We start from the raw sequence: 20,703 nt of genomic DNA on the forward strand, positions 1-20,703 counted from the left end.
GTGCCTTGAGATGCGATTAAAACTCGTACCTTGACTACGCTCGTATCTCAATTCATCTTTACCCATTGCCCATAATTAAAAAAAAAAATGTAAAGAGGAAAAATAGATTTAATCAAAAGGCTTAAGAACATAATCCTGAATGTGTCTGTCTACATGAGTTGCTCCACTGTTGGTATTCAAATATCCTTTGCTTGCATTGTGATGCCGATGCTAATTGTTAACCTGTCTATGGTTCAAACCTCAAAGCTTTTTTTTTTTTTTTTTTTTTTTTAATATATATATAATTCTCCTTTTGATTTGTGTTTAGTCTGACAAGAAACTCGAATCAGGAGAAGCAGTTAACAGCTTGAAATGGTCTTTTCATCAGCCTCCATTTTACCTGAAAATGCAAATCAGACATAAATACATAGATGTAGTTTGGTGGGTGCGCCGTATAACATCTCCCAGCTTATGGCCCCATAAGGCAGCAGGTGCCACTTTGAAATGCTAATGATATCGTTTGAACATCCTATTAGGTACAGCATCTAATCAGGCTCTTGTCGGGGTGGGCAGCGGGAGCACTGTGCTCGCCTGTTTTTGTCTGTGCATCCAGAGCGACACTTACAGTAGGTGTCACTGCGAGATAATCGAAATCCTAGCTCATCGCGGCCGTGTTTCCACAGCGGTGAGGTCTCAGGTTCTTTCACCCCAACCACATCTTTGCCCGCATCAGCAACAAAAAAATGCCCTTGGTTCAACTTGAGCCAAAATTCTCAGGCGTAGATCTCTCCATCCATTCAACATTCTTATTGATTAATCCGCTGATTAAGCGGTGTGGCTCTCAATTCTTTTGCCAACTGACTGTGCACAATTTCAATTCTTGATTTATCCGTTTTTTGTTTTTTTTTCCAAGCTTTAAATTGGATTGGGTGCTTGAAATGATTGCCTTTAAATTAAAGTCCATTCACAACAAACAGCTGACTGAACGGTTTGCTTGGTTGGCCAAATGAAATACTTCGACTACTACTTTGTTTATACATTTTGATTGATTTGGATTTCTTCTCCTCCAAAAAAACGACAATTTATATTCTTTATCTTCTACTTTATCGAGTCACTTAAAGTAGTTGTGAAACTCTTCTTTCTTAGTTTCTGCATGCTTGTATTTAACGTATTTAATTACGTTAATAGCACCATAATAATAATTAATACCAGCGACCATTATTACCGAATGCTATTTTCCTTATTTCACAAAACATGTTACCAAAATTTATTTATTTATTTATTTTATTTTTGGGGTGGGGGGCGGGACTCGAACACTGTTTAAAGTACTGTATAGCGTACATAATGAGCGTACAGAAAAGTGGAGAGAATAAGGAAAAATTATTTTAGGTGCAAAAGAACATTCCTGAAAACACTTCAGCATTCTCACAATAATAATGACAATAATCATAATAATCATCAAATCTTCTGTCTCAAATATTGTATCTCTCTCACTCCCTTTGAATGAAGCTTTCCGCTTTTCGCCCTCTCGCTGCTTTTCCTGTCCATCAAAGTGTCACATCTCTGAATGCCTTGTAATTTGTTAAGTACTTTCTCGGCTGAATGCAAACATTTGGGAGGGAAATTGCTTGGACGTCAGACCGAGTGTCTCTTGGAATTTCAGCGCAGCGTGACATGATGGATCTGGCCCTCGGCTTCTGCTGGCTGAACAAGCGAGCGATCTGATTTCCATTAGTAATGAGCTCACACAAAGACACACACGCATGCACATTTAATGTCTAAGCAAGCAAAGATTCCTTGAATCAAACTGCTCAGCACTTGTGTGGCGACTTGTTGGACCGACACACACACTTAGGTTCAGCATGTAATATGAATTATTGAGTGTGTTATTTGAGGGACAGCTGGCTCTTGAGCACATGAACTCCCTCAGTCAGACGTGCAGTTGCAAGGCAGTCGCAGTTGAGCTGCGAGAGAATATTCAGCTGAAGGGATTGTTCATGCAATTTCACACTGACTTGTAAGCAGTCAGATAGGATTTAGCATGTTTGCATGAGCTCTTCTGAGGGGGTGGAATTAATTACAGCTTTCAGCAAAGAGGACATTTATTATTTTTTTTTTTGCTTGATTACACCTCATCTGAATGTTATTTATTATGCAGCTGTTGTTGATGTGTTCCGCTCAATTCTGGCAGGATGCAATTGAACTTTTCCTCAGTTATTTTTGCTATACTGAAAGCGAGCATTTTTTTTGTCACAGGCCACATCATAGCTGTGGTTTTCATTTTGGAATTGATCATCTAAGCCAGGGGTGGGCAAACTTTTTGATTGGTGGGTCACAATGGGTTCTAAAAATTGACAGAGGGGCCGGACCAGGAGCAGATGGATGGAGTGTTTTGGTAACCTCACCTCATCGGAGAAAAAAAAAAACATTTATTTTTAAATGAAAGAGAACAAAAGCATTTCAACTAAATAAAACATTAGCAAGGTTTATGCATTTAGTTTATTTTCAAGTTCGGCGGGCCGGATTAAAACATTTAACGGGCCGCATGTGGCCCCCGGGCCGTAGTTTGCCCACGCCTGAGCTAAGCTAAACTTTTCATTGTTTTTGTGCTCAGGTCAACACAATAACGATGTAGACCATCTGGTGACGTCATTGTGACAAGGACCCATGTTGGAGTGAGTTGAGGAGTTTCATTCGGAAGGCTGAGCCACAGGAGACAGAGTGAGTCAAAACGGTTGCATTGGCCGATTAAGAGTGCAAATTAGGGTTGAATGATATTGGAAAATTAATTCCAAAATATTGCAATTTAATATGCAATTTTTTTTTTAAATTGCAATCTTGTGATTACAATACATTGCTCAAAAGTTCATAGAGGCTCGTTCTTTAACAATGCATTAAATCGCTCAATATGCACGGGTGCGTCAGTAGTCGCCCATTTATTTTTTTCGAATAGTCCAGTCTAATTCCGATTCGGTCGCATCACGCGAAAATTCCTCCCAATGGTGCCAAAGTAACAAGTTTATCGCATAGACAATATTGTCAGCCACACGCAAACATGATGATGACAGGGGGGAAAAAGACAGGAATTGGCCCCCGGGCCTTGAGTTTGACACCTGTGTGTGAGAATATCACCACATTCCTTTAAACTTTCATCCGGGTGGTCCCGCTGTGCACGGCCCTTCCCATGCGTGCACATCTGCGTCCCCCGGGTGTTTCCGCCCCTCTCAGATTGACGGTCCCCTCTTCCGCCTTTGTAAATTTGGGCTCTTTCCCTGCAGCATCGCTGGGTGAGACTCAGCGGGTATTCCTACACCTGCCCCTTCTATATGTGCGTGTATTTGCGTGTGTGTGCACTCGTGACCTTACAGGAAGCTCTCTCTACCACGTTCAGTCTTATCTCACTTGCTCCCTCTCAATTAGAGGTAGGACTTATGAGGTATCGCCATGGCAACACAGCAAGAAGCGCGTACTCTTCACTCCTTCACCTCATCTCCTTTTGCACCTTGTCTGAAGGCTAATTGAGGAGATTGTTCAAGCAAGGTCACGCCTGCTTCCTCACTTGATTTACAGTAAAGGTGTCTCATTTCTCAGCTTTGGCTGCCTAGTGCTGGAAAAGCACCGCCGAGTTGTCGGATATCAAATGACATGCATTAAGCCGACTAAATAACCTTTCAGTAATTTGTAGGGGGTGGGTTTAAATGAGCCGTGTTGTGATTAGGAGGGAAATGTCAGTGGTTTTTCAGCCGGAAATCTTCACCGCAAGAATGTAACCGCGGGGTATCGAGTAAATCAATACTCAAACCAAGCGAGGAGGCTGAAGGAGAAGAAGGAGAGAGGAGGCGGAAAGGGAACAATGAAGACATCAGAAAGAAGGACGTGCAACCGAGCGAACTTGTCTTTCCTCTGCGTGACCTTTCACACTCTGCGGGCAGCTTCGCAGTTGAACGTGGGACAAAAAAGAATTAGGACACGTCACTTGATCAGTTATTTAAGCGGTCCGGCGCTCAGCGAGACCCTTTAACTGGAATCTTCATCTTATCAAGACAGTTTGAACAAATCGCTGATTCGTTTGGGAGGAACTTGGAAGCTTGACCCCATCCAAAACCTTTGTGATGAACCACAAGCAGAATTTGAGTTTGCTCTCCCGGATGAATAGCCAACAAGCCTGGTCGAAAGTCTCCACAGAAGAGTGGAAGCCGAATAACTGCGAGCATTTGCAGGCTACCTGTCCTAATACTTTTGTCGTATAATTTACCTTTTGTTGATGCTATTCTTAAATTGAAGAGTTCATACAGTGAATACAAAAAGTCTACACACCCCTGTTCAGTGACAGGTTTTGTTGATAAAAAGAAATCATTTCAAAACTTTATACGTCGTTGACCGAGCCTTAATAATAAAAAAAAATAAATAAATAGAATTAACCAATTGCGAGTCAGGAAAAGCCTACTGGAACTGCTGAAGTTTATACAGGGTTAATCAGAGGCACGTTTTTCTCCCCCCAAAAAAAAGAAAATACTCAATTGAATTGTACATGTTTTTTTTTTCTGTCATGCTTTTGTCCAAAATGATTATTTTTGCATTTTTTTTTATCAGTTTGACTGGCCCTTCTGCGTCATAGTGGTCCAAATTGACACAAGTATGTCTTTATTGACTTTCGGAGACATGCATTGCGCACGCCCGTAATTTCCAAGTAATCTCGAGGCAATGATAATTGTGTTGCGTCGGCCGAAAAACATCAATGATTTTTGAACACATCTCCACAATAGAAAAACAACTTTTAAAGGGCCGCAGCCCACATGGTGATGGAATCTGACAGCATGTCGATTGGCGGCCATTTGGGTGAAGCGACCCTTTAAGGTGGTCTGTCTGGACAACACAACACACTTCCCTTTTGTGCACTCTCGCACACACGATGACATTTTCCCACCTCAATTGAAAGGCAACGGACGGAGCTCACATACAAAAAGCAAACACAAAAGAAACATCACAAAGGAGAGAAGGGATTGACTTTTTTTGTCATTATATTTTATAATATTACCGCGCATAAAAGAATGCTAAGAAAACAGAAATAAACGAGTAGATAGCTTTGTGTTTTTGTTTGGGCACAACCCAGTTGCAATATTATGATCAGGTTTACTGCGAAATGTTTTGAATTGGGCAGATTTGAATCGTGTCACATATTTACAACAATTCATAAACAGATGCAGCGGCATGCAAAGTGGGAGGCGTGATGGGGCATCCACCTGAGAGATGTCATCCACCGACATATTGTATATTTTACACAAATACTATAGCGCACCCACGCTGTAGGAATTATGACTCTGACGGAATCAGCATAAGATCGCGCCGCTGACAAAGAGTGAATTTAAATGAAGATGCAGATGAGTGGGTTACTTTGAAAGTGCCAGAGGCTGCCAAGTCTAGAGCCAGCCAGCGACAGTTCCGTGGGGTTCCCGTGGTGCAACACTGCCATCTAGTGGTTGTTACGTTGCATTCGTGTTCAGAAAGGATGGTGGAGGGTTGAGAAAGGTAACATCTCAGAGGAGGATATATATATATATATATATATATATATTTATATATATTTTATTTTATTTTTTCCTGTGGCTTTGTTTTTTGGTAGTATTTAATTTTTTTAATATTTGTTTACAGTTTTTCAGAATATATATATATATATATATATATATATTTTTTTTTTTTTTTTTTTTTTTGATGACAGAAAAAAAAACAGAAAAAAACATCTGGAAAAATGGAATATAAAATTATAAAACAAAAAACAAAGATCCCCAAAAACAGGATTTTTTTTTTTCAAGTGAATGCAATAAGCCACAAATAGGACATGTTAGGTTCAGTGAAGACTCAATTGTCCTTCGGTTTGAATCGTTGTTTACACTCTGTAAGTGCTTTGCAATACATCTCCACTTGCCCCAGTCAGCTGCAACCTTAATGAGGCTCATCACCAAAAAAACAACTAAAAAAAAAAAAAGCTAGTGGTGCCCTCAAGACTTTATCCCATTATTTTTGAGAGCAATGTGATTTTTTCACTTTTGAGTATTTTTAGAAACGAGTTCAAACATTCTACATATTTTATCATTCTTGTCTCAAAAGCTCACAGGGTAAGTCTGAGAAGTTATTTCTTCATGCTCTACCTAGCTGGTAAAACACTTGTCACTGACATATCATTTGCATTTAAAATTTAATTGAATTTCTCAAGCAAAGATGAACCTTAATCCCGGTTTTGCATATCTGGCTTTGACACGAGGTCAAATAAGCAGGTAGAAGAGGGCAGGTCAGAGTACTTTCCGGAAGAGTTGAGTATCACCCAGAGCGACACAAAGTCCACTTCGACTGATGCCAACCTATTTATAAAGACAGAGAGTGGCAGGAAGGACAACTTCACCTTCACTCGATCCATTTGGGGAATGCAGGGTGCTCTCCTCTGAGAAGTAAATCAGAGAAGAGATGTGAGCCAATGAGGCTCGCAGCTGTGTGAGATGTTTAATTCAAAGTGAACAATGAAACTGACGTGTCTATGACTGGAGGTGGCAGATTCACATCTTGAGCACGAAAATGGAATTAATCACAAGCCTGACATTATGAATAATTTATTAAACACTTGACAACGGCAAGGTTGTGTAGGAGTTTGAGCATTTCTATTGTCTCATTGGACTGGACCTGATGTTGAACCTGGATGAAAATTAAACAAAAATCGATGTCTGTGGTTGTCAAAACTTTTTAGCTAAAAAATACCTGGCACTCTGAATAGCATCGTAATGCTCACCATGGAGCATTTCAGAACCTAATGATTCAATTAAAATGCATTGCACGTGTTAAGTGCATTAAAAATGAACCTACAGTATATAAACAAACTGTTAATTTATTGATTCAGTGCCTGTAGTGTAGCTATAATGTGCTCTGTGTATGAACGTATTGGAAATAAAGAAAGCCACGAAAATAAAATAAACGCATCTTGTTGCAATGCATAAATTGTCCACACGATGGCAGCAGAGCTCATCGTTCCGTCAGTCTACTGATGAGTTCTTTTATATAGTTCAGTAAAAAAATGCTGCACGCGTTGTAATATCATCCATTTATTGGGGAATCACAAACATGCGAAATGTACCAAAACATGAAATACTACTACTAATAAAAAAATGTACAGATAAAACTAAAACTACTTTCATAAAAATGTACTGACGTTGGCACCTGGTTAGGACAGCGTGTTCACACTCAACGGGTCATTTTGTGCTTATTTTAGGAGTTTTAACCTGAGTTTCAACCAAAGTGGAAGGTTAGACTTGCATTGAATCCTTCTAAATCGTGTTGTGTGTGCAGTTCAGGTGAATGGTGCATGCATAGTTGTCCCAGTTCCACTTCCTGCCCCAAATGTGGGGAGAATGCACTGTGTTTATATTCTATGAGCCTAATAAAGGTTAGAGTCTTAATGGATGATGACATTAGAGTCACGACATGTTTGTATGAAAAGCCGTTTGAGCGATTATTCCGTCTCCTGAATATCAAGCTTTGTATGCTCTTGGTCCTCAATAGTAAGACGATTCAGCACATGACAAAAAATAACCTGGCTGCACTGGTAGTACGAGTGTGTCTTACTAGCAACACGTTTTAAATCTCTACATGTTACTAGTCACTAGCAGTAGCACAGTTGCCCTACTCGTATGCAGAAACGTCATACATGTTACAGAAATGTGTGTAATTACATACTTACGCACTAGTTACATATGGCAAGCCACTGCTTTCTCCGTATCTTGGGCCTTGAAAGAAAATTTAGAGCAGAAATGTCCTTCTTGTATAATTTTTTTTACACCTAGTTGAACCACAATCGATTACCTTACTAGTCAACAACGTTGCTGCACGAGTAACACTCGCAGGCCTATCTAGTTCATGAAGTATGTGTAATGCTCCAGTAGCCAACAAGTAGCACCAAAATGTCCATTAGTAGCACAAATATTTTACCTCACTAATACTACAGTACAATAGTACTAGTAGAACAAGTAGTATTACATTTTACTATACTAATAACAGCAACAATGCCCACTTGTAGTATTTGTTGGCCAAAAGTGGCACTAGTGGTGGAGAAAAAATAAGCCAATTAGACACCCTCCAAACACTTGTGCTTTTTTTCTTTTACTCTCACGTGAGTGCAATCAATTGAGGGATGCTTATATTTTAAGAAGTAAGGATTCATGTGTAATTATTGGTCTGTTAGAGGATCAGATGGATGGAATAACTGCTCAATCGACTTTCTATTGGTGCATTTGAGTGTACGAGTAAGCGATGTAAAGAGTCACGAGAGTGGGGGTAAAGATCGAGTGCTGACCGGGCTGCACTTGGCCCTCGACGGTGAAGAAGGAGGCTGAGTGAGATGAGGAGAGGAAGGTGATGGACGGATATGTCCGTCCTCTCTTTCCACGCTGGAGTAATATGAACTGGAAGGCCGAGCTCTGGGCGAGTGATGGGTAGATTGCTGGCGCATGGGGGCTGAGTAGGCCCCGGGCGCGGAGTGACGACTTGGTGACGGCTGCCTCCCTGGTGAGGGGTGCAGGAACGGTGAGGAGTGGCGCGCAGAGAGGGGCTCGCGATGAGTGTGACGATGATCCTTGGAGCGTTTGGGCGATTTGTGCACCTTGGATGCACTCTTTGGGGTTTTGGGTGATTTGTTTGCGTGATGGGAGGCGGAGCAATGAGAGTTGGTGGAAGCCGGGTCGCCGTTGTTTGCGACCTTGTAGAGGAAGACGTCATACTGGAGGGGGGAGCTCTTCTCGGGGCGCAGCTTGGCATCTTTGGGAAGAAGCACCTCCAGGCCAATAGTGACTCCATCCTGGTGTAGAAATGCGGCAGGTAGAGAAGGATGCAGAAATGCAGGGGCATTGATTGGGAGGGGTGCCAAACATTTTTTGCATTTAGGGAGGGGCAGCCCCTTATATATATATATATATATATATTTTTTTTTTTTTTTTTTTAACATACAAAAAAAATGTAGGAATCGATAGCTGCTGCATTAATATTCATATTTGAATCGTTTTTTTATTGTATTTAGCACATGTTATCCTATCGCAATTTTATCTGGTTTTAGCGTGTTTCATAAATGCAATTTATTAATAAGTTTTTGTTGGAATACACATTTTCTAAATGCTCCTCTACATGTATTTGTATTCTATTCATTTGTGTTGTTTTTCTCTTATTTTTTTGCCCTTCTCCATCCTCTTTAATTTCTAAAGTAGTTTTTTTTTTTTTCACCTTTTGCATTGGATCCCATTGGAATGTGCATGTGTCCCTAATGCGTTCACCAGGTGAGTGTATTGTTCAAGCTCCTTTGCAATTCTAGTAAACAAGGGTTTGTCCATAGTGCTGAATGTGTCACTTTGTGTGTGCGTGTCTGCGTGTGTGCGTGCGGGTGCGAGCAGCCTACAGTAGCACAAAAGCGGGGTCAGTGGAGCGTTCGGTTATTATTAGTGAGGGAGCAGCTGGGCGGCCGTTAGCTTCGTGAGCAGACATGCAGACAAAGAGAGACACCGCAGGGAAAGTAGAGCAAAACACAGGGACAAGTTGGATAAAATGAAAAAGATTTATTTCCCACAACTCTTAACTATAATCCTCCATGTATAGCCAAAAAAGTACAAAAGAACCTCAAGTACATAAAAGTATTAGAAATCACATTGAAAACCAAGACACAGCGTGTTTAATATATAGATTCCAATATCGACTCAAGCAAATACTTTTGACGTCATGTAACCTAGACACTTAGTAGCAATGCCGAACATGAAAAGTTTCAAGCACAGATCCACTTAATTTCCACATTTTTTGTGACTTTTTTTTTTTTTTTTCTTCCATTATTTTCAGACACTTCACTTTGATTAACACCAATGCATGCGAGCGAGAGAGGGGGACAGTTAGGCGAGGCCGGGCGCGGGGCGATGAGGCGGGCGGGACGGAACGGAACGGGAGACGATTGGGCGAGTTCATTGGCCAAAAGACCAAGGCAAGGGGGCGTCAGAAGCGAGGAAAGGTCAGTCATTAGTTCAAAGTGGATAGAGGAAAGAAACGAGACGGTGCCACTATGTAATCAATGTTGACATTGGAGCCTTGTAAACATGTATCCTTCAATTCAGTATGTGCTTACTTTGACATGGGGGCGGGGCTTGATAATACTGTCGAGGATACACAGTGTGCTCTTTGCAAGTAAACAATGTTAAACTCACTGCTCTATGTGGTCTTGGTTGCTCCGAGTTGCCGCGGTTCCATATTTATACCAAGTTGTTGTGGAGCACGTTTACCTCGGTGTTGTCGTCGGCGTTGTTGGGGCTGCGGCTGTGGTCGTGCGCCACCGAGTTTGGCCGGTTGTTCTCGTGTTTGGGGGAATGAGAGTTGAGGATGTTCATGGCGCCCTCTTCTTTGGCTGCAGGGGACTTGGCTGGGTCGTCCTGCTTCTGGGGGTCATCCTGTTGGGAAGTTCACTTTGTTTTTAGCACAACTCAAAACAAAGAGGGGAACTACAACGGACGTGTTGTGCAGGTGTGACTCACGGTGTGCAAACACATTTCGATGATATGGAATGCTTATGCTGCGTATTCATGGTTCACATTTTATGAGTGAAAAAAACATGACACTTGAACAGGGGTGTGTAGACTTTTTATATCTCCTATATGCAATATCCAGTATGTTTGTATCAATTTGAATAAATGTTAATAGTGCAAGTGAATTAGGCACATCTACACAAGCTAATGAGATCCAATAAAAGGAAATTTTCCTTTACACATTATAAATATGGAAAGTGTGAACTGATGTTCGTTTGTAAAGGTTACAAGACGAACAAAGTGCGCCTCTCTTCAACTGAGCATCATTATTCTTGTGACACGCTCATCGAGGCATCGCTGCAATATTTTTTTAAGATGATGATACTATAATACAGGAACCATCATCATCGTCATTTTTCAAAGAGCGCAAAAGCTTACTCCCTAATCATGTTTGAACATGAACGAAAGAATCAAATCAGACCTGTGGCATTTAAACTAGTGCAGTGCCGTCCGCCTCCGGGGGCGTTTTAGCCTCTCAACCTGACATTTAGCGCAACCGTGAACTTATCATTAACTGCACTGAAATGCCAGCCAGGCAGAATTTGTTCACATTAGTTAGCCCGACCAATTATGCGGAATACATTTTAGAATTCACCACATAAGCCTCGATACGGTTTATCCTCATTTGTGACGACAGCGAGTGGAAATTAGAGGCCGTGCGCATCTGCATGTGTCAGCTCGTTCGGATTGTTCATCGATCGCCGTGTCACAGACAGCTGAAGGTCACCGTCAGAGCAGGCGCAAAGTGGGCCACCATTGATTGGTCGCGCGGGCCGCGGCCGGACTTTCTGAACGTCGTCTCCCGTCACGCATTATCACACCCAAAAGATTTAAGCATATTGACATCTGATGATCAGCGTGTTGCTAAACTAAAGCACCGCTAAGGAGCACGTTCTAATCAGGAATACTAATGATGAAATATTGTATCCCACCAGGATACATTGGATTAATGGCCGTCATTTAATTTTGTAGGCATGCTCCAGCTTTATTTAAGTGTAATTATTATATGTCCGGTGGGATACGTCCATACATTTCTACTTCCCAGTTGACGTGAAAATTCCACCACAAAATACAGTTTGGGCGAGCAAAACATGCACAAGCCAGAGCAGGGAATTTTCTAAAACAAAACCGCTTGGAAGCTGCAAAGGCGTTCAGGTAAAGCAGGCGAGGGGAACCTTGCAGTGTGTTTGTGCTCAACAATTGATTGCCGAGAGCCCAGCAGCGGGTGATTAATCATTCCACGAGTCAGGAGAATATTAAAGGCGCTAGTTCCTCCAGCAACAACAAGATCGATGCACGATATTGTTGCGGACTGGAAGGATTGCACGGCGTGTCAAAATGTGCCATTTAATAGCTGGAGTGGTCAAAGCAAAGCTGGGGATGGGGGGGGGGGGATTGCAACCAATGCGGATGTACCGCTCCGCTTACCTGGTAGTGGTTATAAGAGTTTCTGGGTTTAAATTCCCAGGTAAAGGTGGTTGATGATGGCCGCTGAGGGAATCAGTGAGTGTAAAAAGCCATCAAGATAAATACATCTAATATATGTAAACTCTTATATGTAGACCGATTTGCGTGCATGTGCGCACACACACGCCATTTATGCCGTCTATCTTTATTTAGTACGGTGCATGCATAGAAGGCTATCAGCAAGCTGGAACATACGTGGAAAGACACACCAAGCAAGCACATAGGATACAACATAATGAGGTCAAGAGATGTTGATGGGACGGTTAAAGTGAGAGAGAAATCGAACATCGAGACAAAGGGAAGGAGAGAAAACAAGAGGAAAGGTGGCGCATACCTGACAGATAATGTTGTCATAGTACGCCAGGTTGTGAGTGTGAGCTTGGGGCACGGGCGGCGGAGAGTCGCACAGTTTCCTTACGTTTGGCTGCGAGCCGTCCGCTGTGGTGGAAACTGAGAGGCCGTCCGTCTGTGGCTCGGTGCTCTGTGGACGGTACTTACTGAAGGGGAACCCAGAGATGTCACCGATTCATATTAGAATTTGAAAACGTGTTTTGATTGCAATCTAATATTTTCGATTGTGTGCGACAAACACCTGCGCTTGCGAAGCCGCTTGTTTTCATTCTTGAGGCGGTGCAGCCTCTTGGCGAAGAACACCACCATCATGAAGAGGAGGAGGAGCGCCACCGAGGCCACGCCCACCAGCGCGCTCATCACCTGGAATTCGGTGATAGCCCAGTCGCAGCGCGTGCCTTTGTTCCAGATGTAGTCCTGCACGTTGCACCTTGAAATGATGAGGAAACGCACTAGTACCGTTACTATGGTAACGTAGTGTGCCACAACACGTGATTGTGAGTCGCTTAGTTTGGTTTAAGTGAGGAGCAACAGCATTTGTCATATTTTTAGCATGAGAGAGGCTGATGCGGTCCTGAGGTTCTGTTTGCCAAAGCTGGGATTCTCCCTGCAGCCTAACCCTTAATGAGCTCAACGGATCAGTGTTATGTGTACGTGCGTATGCATATGTGAATGTCCGTGCAACAGATTCATTGTGCAGTTGCAAACACGCTCGCGGGCACATTAAAAGAGTCGTATTAGACTTTTTTTTTTTTTTTTTGATTTAAAAACGAAAACAGCTCAGAGGTGATTTAATAACATGTCCGTCACACGCTGTCATCTGGATGTGGTGTCATTTGGTCGCAGCTCATGAGTTCTTGCTGTTGTATGATGCACATACGTTTTGTTGTGTTAGGCAAGAACAATTACATTGTCTAATTAAAAAAATTAAAATAAAAAAAAAAGCTGTGATAGTACTAAGTAAAAAAAAAAAAAAAAAAAAAAAAAAATTGGGGATAATCAACGAATTTAAAAATGAAAGTGCTTTAAAAAAACAAAATTTACTAAAACTACGGTTTATGTTTAGAAAATTAACTGAATTTAACTAAAATTAGAATATGTTTTAAGGTTGCTTTTGAATGTATTTATGTCTTTACAGAAAGGATGGTTAAACACTTTTTAATGCGGTGACCTTTTTTTTGTTAATCTTTCAGGTACTTCATTTGTATATTTAAAAAAAACTAAAAACAACAATAAAACTAAATTAAACATCTAATTTTTGGAGAGTAAAAATGAAAAAAAAAAACAGCTTGAAAAATAAATGAAAATTAACTGACTTAAAAAAAAAACACACAAATCCAAATGACCTCAAAATTACTGATAACTAAATCTATGTGAAACTATTACAACCGAGGTGAGAAAATGTGCGATTACTCAGCAGTCGCAACAAGATGAGCAACGATTCGCCTCCCGCAAGACAGCACAGATGGTGCCATCTAGACAGCATTGTATGACCACGTGTGTTTTGTTCCTCGCTCAAACCATATCGCCACCTCAGTGATGCATTATGCGGCCGTCTCAGTTCCGGAAATGTGCACTTATCCTTTATGGTGACCCTGTTGACGCATTAATCCCGCCTTCTGTGTGCAAGAGCATAACCTCATGGCGTCCTCAATCTTTTCTTTTGTTTTAGTGAACAGCGATATTGGCAATCCTCCACCGGTCGAGAAATTTGATTTTGGAACGGTGATGAGATGTAAAATGTGTGATCGTGCGTATCACCTGCAGAAAGCTCCCACTCCGGCCACCACAGTGCACACTCCTTCGTTGAAGCAGAAATTGGGTTCAACGTCGCACTGAGATACGCACATGCCGGGCCCCGAGCGCACAAAGCCCAACCGGCACCCGTCGCTCCCCATGGCGCCACCCAAGCTCAAATCCTCGTTATTGTCGGGTTCCGGCTTGGGCTGGGCAGGTGTGGCGGGCTGGTTTTGCGCAGTGGGCTTCACAGTGACAGGACGAGCAGGAGCGCCAGCCAAGAGAGGATTCTCATCCTCCATGTCAGCCGGGGGCGAAGGGGAGGGCTCGGGCTCTTGGGTGGGGGCCGATGCCGAGAGATCGTCATCGGGGGACAGGTAGTCGTAAAAGTCCGAGAGCGTCCAAGCTGTGGGGTTGCCTCCTTTTTGCTTCTGGGGTTTGGGAAGCTTGGCCCGGTTCTGATCGATATCAGATGGTATGATCTCCGGCGCCGGACTGTGGAACTCCACAGTGATGATGTCATCAGACAAAGGGTTCCCGGGCTGATCCGGACCTGCTCCTCCGGCAGTGAGCTCCTCCTGAACGGAATCCGGTTCTCGGTGGACGTGTTTATGGGAGCGGTGGTGTTTGGAAAACGCGGGGATCCCTGCTTCTATCAGGTGGTCTCGCTCTGCTGAGTCGTCGCTTAGCACCATCCGGGTATTCAAGGCTTCTTGGTTGATGGATGACTGGTTGCGGTGATGATGACGCCTGGCCATCGAATGCCGTCCTGTCAATTAAAAGCAGATGACAAATGAAGACGATGTGGTCAAAACGCTCTCAATAAAGAACATATAGTTGGAGGAAATATATTTTACAGTGTTACCTTCACTTACGAGTGACGCATTCCCCCCCCCCCCAAAAAAAAATTGGGAGAAATTTAATTTAATAATATTCAAAAGAAACTGCATCCAAATTCTTCCATATTAATCAAACAAATCATCTTAATACAAACTCCAAACTATTCGAAAATGATGAGAAAGCAGATCAAGTTGACGGGGAGGAGGGACGAACAAATCCATGTCGTTGAAAAGGTTCAAAGGTCAAGCGATTTGCTGCACATGACAGCCAAACACGAGTTCAAGACTGCAGTGTAATCAAAGTGTGACGACGCAGGATTAGACACACTGAATGACTGACTAATGGGCGCTGGTGACCAAGACTGGGTGAGGATTACGTAGATTAGGATTTAGAACCATAGGTTAGAGGCCGCTTGTTCAGGCACACAAAAAAAACATCTCCAATACGGTGCCAGGCAAATAAATTTATTACGTGTATACCCAACGCAGCCGTTCTATCAGATATGTCCCTTTTGCAAATTATTGTCAATGCATGGGTGTAGAACACTTTTTTTTTTTTTTTTGCAACAGAAGGAGGCAGGCAAAATACAAATTCCATGTTTACAGCAGTGATAAATTAATTCCTATACCCTCTCAAACTAATCATATTGTAATCCCACCAAATCGGGTGGATACACTTTTATACGAGCCATCCTTGAATTTTTTTCATCATCCACGTATCCCCAAAAAAAAAAAAAACAGTTGATGGGGTGAAAAAAAAGAAAGTCCATGGCAGTTGAATGAGTTGCGGCGAACGAGCGTTAGATTGGTGATAATGTTCCCAGTTAATTGAATTTCAAGAGGCCACTTCTACACAATCTCTGGCACATTAACAGCCAAATTCAATTGAGCACTTGGCCGGGCAGCTTTCTGTCTGTCCGTCTGTCTGTCCACTTCCATTGAGATTGCAGCTCATTGTCAGGCGCACCATTCAGCCATGATGTTAAAACCATCCGAACGTGCCTGAAGGCACGAAACCTTCGCGGTGGCCGAGGAAGCATGAGAGTCACTCGCATATCCACGCACGCGCGCGCGCGCACGCACGGCGCAGTTGCCATGGTGAGATGCAAAGAGAAGGCAGGTTGAAAGGAGGAGAGAGGCAAGGGTGCAGTGGCAGAAACAGAGAATCCAGTGTTTGCTGCCGCTGCTCTTGTTTTTTTAATCAATCAGCCAGCCTCGCACTCACTTTAGCAATGGGAGGGGGGGGGGGGGGAAAGTGAGGTGGAGTGAATGTCTGTTCCGCCGAAACCAATTCCAATTGAGTCAAACTATTTCTTTAGATGGTGGTATTTGCCAATCTGGTCTCCGTTGAGGCTCAAATGTCGCATCCTGTTAGCAGCTGGCAGTCTTAACCATTTACAAGAGCTAAATGGAACATGGACAGATTACAAGAGCAAAGGGAGCAAATTGAATGCACAAGTCGCCCCTCCTGCTTTGCAGTTGGACTTCTTCCTTTGAAATTGTGTCATTTATGCCTTTAACTGCCACTCTGGCTTCACCTTCGCTTGTCACCATGGTAACCAGTTTGACTGAAGGTGCCTGTCCTCTTACGCACTCCCAGACGCCATTACGAAGCCAGCAGGACACCGTGTCAGGAGGTTGAGAGTTTTTGTGGCAGCAAAACGTCGCGAAAATGGATTTGTACAAAATACAAGATAACCGACAAGACAACGAGGCACAGCCAGACGAGGCACGAGTGACTGAAGGCAACTGATTTATAGACACAAGGGACCTGTCTGATGAGCCAAAGTGGAAGCAAAATTCTAACAAGCGGGACAAGTCGTACCAAAATACACACGGGGGAAACATGACAAAAGATGAGGTCAGGTTCCAGTCCTTATGACTTTCCATTTGATCCCAATCAGCTGTAGATTCGTTTTTAATATGATGCTACTGCTCTACAAATCACCAAATGGCTCCGATCCAGAATACATAAAGAAATGCTCTTGGAATAAAAACCCGGTAGAGTTTTGAGGTCAGCAGACTTGGGTTCATTAGTGGAGCCCAGAGTTCAAAGCAAACATGGTGCATCAGCATTTTGCTGTTATGCTGCACATCAATGGAATGTACGAAATGCGCTAGAAATAAAGCTGCCCTGCCTTTCGTAAAACCTATTGAACTGTTCTGCCTGTCACTATAAGTCGCCGACATGCAGTGAAGAATGAAGAGAGATTTTCTGCAGTGAATTAATCTGCATTTTAAGAGCATTTAAGTGAAATGGGCGCATTTCCCGCAGCGCACCTGACAAGCCACGGCACATTAGTTGGAAAGCAGTGATGTCATCCACTTAATTGGCTAATGTTAATAGCAATCATTTCGTTTCCTAAGCGTGCCTGTGTGGGGAGAAAAAAAACTCGCAGCGGGAGATGCCGCTGATCTTTTTTGGTGACACTTCACATGCTTTGCGGGGATACAAAGGCAGATGGACCCCACAGTACGAATTCATACACAGAAGAAACACAAGATGGTCGTCTGGATTGTTGCCATTAAAGAGGACTCGCTTTTGTGTGTTCGTGTGTAGAAAAATCAGGAAGAGGACTGGCTGCCTTTTTGTTTAAAAATCTCTCAAGCTTGCGTGGCACTAATGTGACCTAAAGTGACCTAAATGGTAATTGTTTTGGTGAGGTCTAAAATAAGTAACTCTTGTATTGCAAATGATTTTCAAATTTCAGATGCAGATCTCATCTTCCCTGAAGGATTGTTGTATTAACATATGAAGTCATAATGTTTTTTGGTCATAATGCTGCAGGGTCGACATTCATGGGGCGTAGTGAGGAAAAAAAATGGGTGGGGGTAGGGATGCTACGGTGGGTGCTCGTGCACGTGAACCCCTGCGACCCTCGACGTGCACGAGCCGCCTGTTGCTGGGCAGCGGCTGCAAGCTAATTTTCTTTTTCTACCCCCCCCCCCACCCCCCCTCCTTGATTAACACCTTCATTGCCACTACTACAAGCAAATGCATGGTTGGCTCCTGAGTCTCACGAGATGCAAATGAGACGAGTCGGTTGCCTCCATGAAGACCTGCAGGAATGCAAATTGCACCAGTAATTGGCCTTGGCCACTGCGTGTGCACCTTTTGTCTGAGACGCACACTATGGAGTCCCAATGTGCATGTGCATGACATTATTTTAAGGAGGAGATCAAAATGTCATCATTTTGATTCTCATATCACGCCATGACAATGTGTAAATTGATTTATATTTGCACCAAATTACATACATCACAACTAGGAACGATATAATCACACCAGAGTTGCCAATTGTGCGTTTCTCATGCAATACAGTCAAACTTAGCCTTTCCACCCTACAAGACGTGCAGGTGCCATATAATTCACGCAAGAGTGCTCGCATTCCACTCACGCGCGCGTGCACACACAAACTGCCTGGGTGTGACACGGTTTCGTGAATGCATGCGGTGGTCCTTACCGTGAGCGGACAGGGGGATAAGAACCATGGAGATGGTGAGAAGGACCTGCCAGGTCCACAAGCGCCTGTCACCGTAGCTGCACGCCATGCCGGCTGTTGACGACACGCAGGTTTCTTCCTCCGACGCTGCGCTGCTCAACTCTGTTCTGATCCTTGTCTTCAGATAGTGGACCGCAATACAGTGGCGTCATTCAACAGCTTTGGTTCGGGTCCATCGCGTGCCGAGTGGCCGGTCCACTATTCCATACGCACCATTGGCGCGTCAGCAACGCGTCTTTATAATGAATCCCGACTGGAGGAAATAGATGGAGCCTCTGTAAGACAGTGTTTAATGAGCCGGTGGGTTCGGACTAGGAGACAAGAGAGCCGGCGGTCTTCCACCTCCGTGCGTGTCAAAGTGGCTGCGCGTGCACGACGCGCAGAGAATTGGTCCGTCAGCCTCGCTAAGTCAGCGCGGTCTGCAAGATGCAAAAGCTTGTGCGCGGTAATCCTCTTAACTGTTTTATTGTGCGAAAGCCACCAGACAATAGCATCTGCTCTTGAATCACCGAGGAAAGATTTTGAATTAGTGACCGGGGAAGGTAGTGCCCAACGACCCCCAGCAGAGGGTGCTGTAATTTTTTATTTTAAAACAAATGGAAATGCCATGGGGCCCATTAATCTGAAAATTGACACCTATTATAATAATGTTAACTTAGTGACTCTACACTTAAACTGTGGTCATCGTAAAATCATTACAAGAAACAATATTTTTTTTCCTAAAGTTAAACATTGTGACGTAGAGGCAATATTCTCTCACAATTTTTAAATTGTGCCATTGCTATTGACATACATGTATAAAGATAAACTTTATGCTAAGATTTTATGCATACTTTATAACTACCTCCTCAAAAATACTTGACTATTATGAATTAATCATTTATAAAACATCCAATTTATACGTCTACCACTAGAGGGAGCCCACGTACCATTCGACGTTTTGAAAAGCACTGTTTTAAATCACAGGCGTCAAAATCAAGGCCAAGACCCCGCAAACGGCCAATCTTTTATTTGACATTCACATATTTACACCAAGTGATGGTACAAAACCAAATTTCCACATGTGCACATACCGCAATCACCATCACAGTGATAGTTGCATTTAATTATACTCTACAAAATTATACACAAGTCAGTGTTGATAATAGATGCAGACTTATCGTGGATACTAGTGTGGGTATGATATGAATCAAATATGTTTGTCCCTCTCTTCCAAATGAACAAATTGCAATCCAATTCCCTAATTGGGAAGCAATTGATCCAAACCACTCGGAGTGGACTGGCCCACTTTTCCACTTTTCATCATCAATTGCGATCAAACAAACTCAAAAGCAAAGCTCAAATGTTGACTCTCAACAATGTGGGTAACTTTTATGATGACAACCTGGCAAAAGGAGAGATGGGACGCAGATATGGGCAAGCAAAGCCGCTGAGTGGTGGTGACTGTGAAAGAGAAAAATATTCACTGATGCTCTGCCAAACAGAGCAGAACGAAATTGCATCCGCGACACACACATGCACACACAAGATTTACAGCATGAAGCAGCTAATAGAATGCAGCGTTATACATGTGTGGTAAATACACACGTGCACATCCTGTATTCGCAAAAAAAACAAATTCAACCCAAGGAATTTTTTTTTCTGTTTCATCATGCAGGTTGAACAGATGGATCCAACTGAGAACTAGAAAGCAACTATAATGCATCTCATTTGATGCCAGGCGATGTTGGTTATTTCATCCTGTTCCCGTGATGAACAGTAAGAGGTGGGCAGGATGGCCAAATCCCCCCCCCCCCCCTCTGTGTGGCCATGTTGCACCACCAGAGGAAGCGGAGACTTTTATTTACAGTACATACTTATTGCCCAATAAATAACGGCATACCTGCTCATTTGGATTGAACTCGTCGATTAATCATCATCATATCACAATAGAGTGCAGGGAGTGAGAGAGAAAATCACTCAGTCACAAGTATGATAGTTATATATTTATATGTTCCATATAAATATTGCATTTTTTATGATTGTATTCAAATATGTCCCTTGAGTGATGACTGTTTCTTTTTTGTTTTGCTTGTTTCAGACAATGTTGCAAGAAGAGACGCAGATACTCAGACTACCACAATATCTTGCAGGTAAATACATTTTATACATCAGCTTTAAATTCTATTATATGATCAACATGGGAAAAAAAAATCTACATATAAAATAATGCCTGTGAAAATATAATATTGA

General features: G+C 42.7%; 2 protein-coding genes across 6 annotated transcripts in view; one reads left to right on the forward strand and one right to left on the reverse strand.

Annotated features, from left to right (window-relative positions):
• Positions 1 to 20,703, forward strand: part of aste1b (asteroid structure-specific endonuclease 1b) — a 32,200-nt gene that overhangs the window by 652 nt on the left and 10,845 nt on the right. The window contains exons 2-3 of one of the 2 annotated variants that reach the window (XM_088318565.1): positions 2,594 to 2,700; positions 20,552 to 20,603. The gene's annotated coding sequence lies outside the window, so the exon portion shown is untranslated. Of the gene's footprint in view, positions 1 to 2,593; positions 2,701 to 20,383; positions 20,441 to 20,551; positions 20,604 to 20,703 lie in introns of those variants that run through there. The other variant, XM_088318566.1, reaches the window with a different exon arrangement.
• cspg5b (chondroitin sulfate proteoglycan 5b) lies at positions 7,997 to 19,019 on the reverse strand. 4 transcript variants are annotated; one of them, XM_088319586.1, is made up of 7 exons: positions 18,433 to 19,019; positions 14,154 to 14,898; positions 12,634 to 12,822; positions 12,460 to 12,538; positions 12,003 to 12,065; positions 10,275 to 10,439; positions 7,997 to 8,818 (listed from the first exon to the last, which is right to left on the reverse strand). In XM_088319586.1, exons 1-7 carry the CDS (start codon positions 18,518 to 18,520, stop codon positions 8,285 to 8,287), a joined length of 1,863 nt encoding a protein of 620 aa, XP_088175712.1. In that variant the 5' UTR covers positions 18,521 to 19,019; the 3' UTR covers positions 7,997 to 8,284. The 4 variants fall into 4 exon arrangements, with proteins under 4 accessions (XP_088175712.1, XP_088175710.1, XP_088175713.1 ...); XM_088319584.1 differs by having other exon boundaries at positions 12,376 to 12,538; XM_088319587.1 differs by lacking the exon at positions 12,003 to 12,065 and having other exon boundaries at positions 7,998 to 8,818; positions 18,433 to 19,017.

This window comes from Idiotropiscis lumnitzeri, chromosome 16 (assembly GCF_059441095.1).
Source record: "Idiotropiscis lumnitzeri isolate Australia: NSW breed Sydney's pygmy pipehorse chromosome 16, RoL_Ilum_1.0, whole genome shotgun sequence".
Classification (NCBI taxonomy): Eukaryota; Metazoa; Chordata; class Actinopteri; order Syngnathiformes; family Syngnathidae; genus Idiotropiscis; species Idiotropiscis lumnitzeri.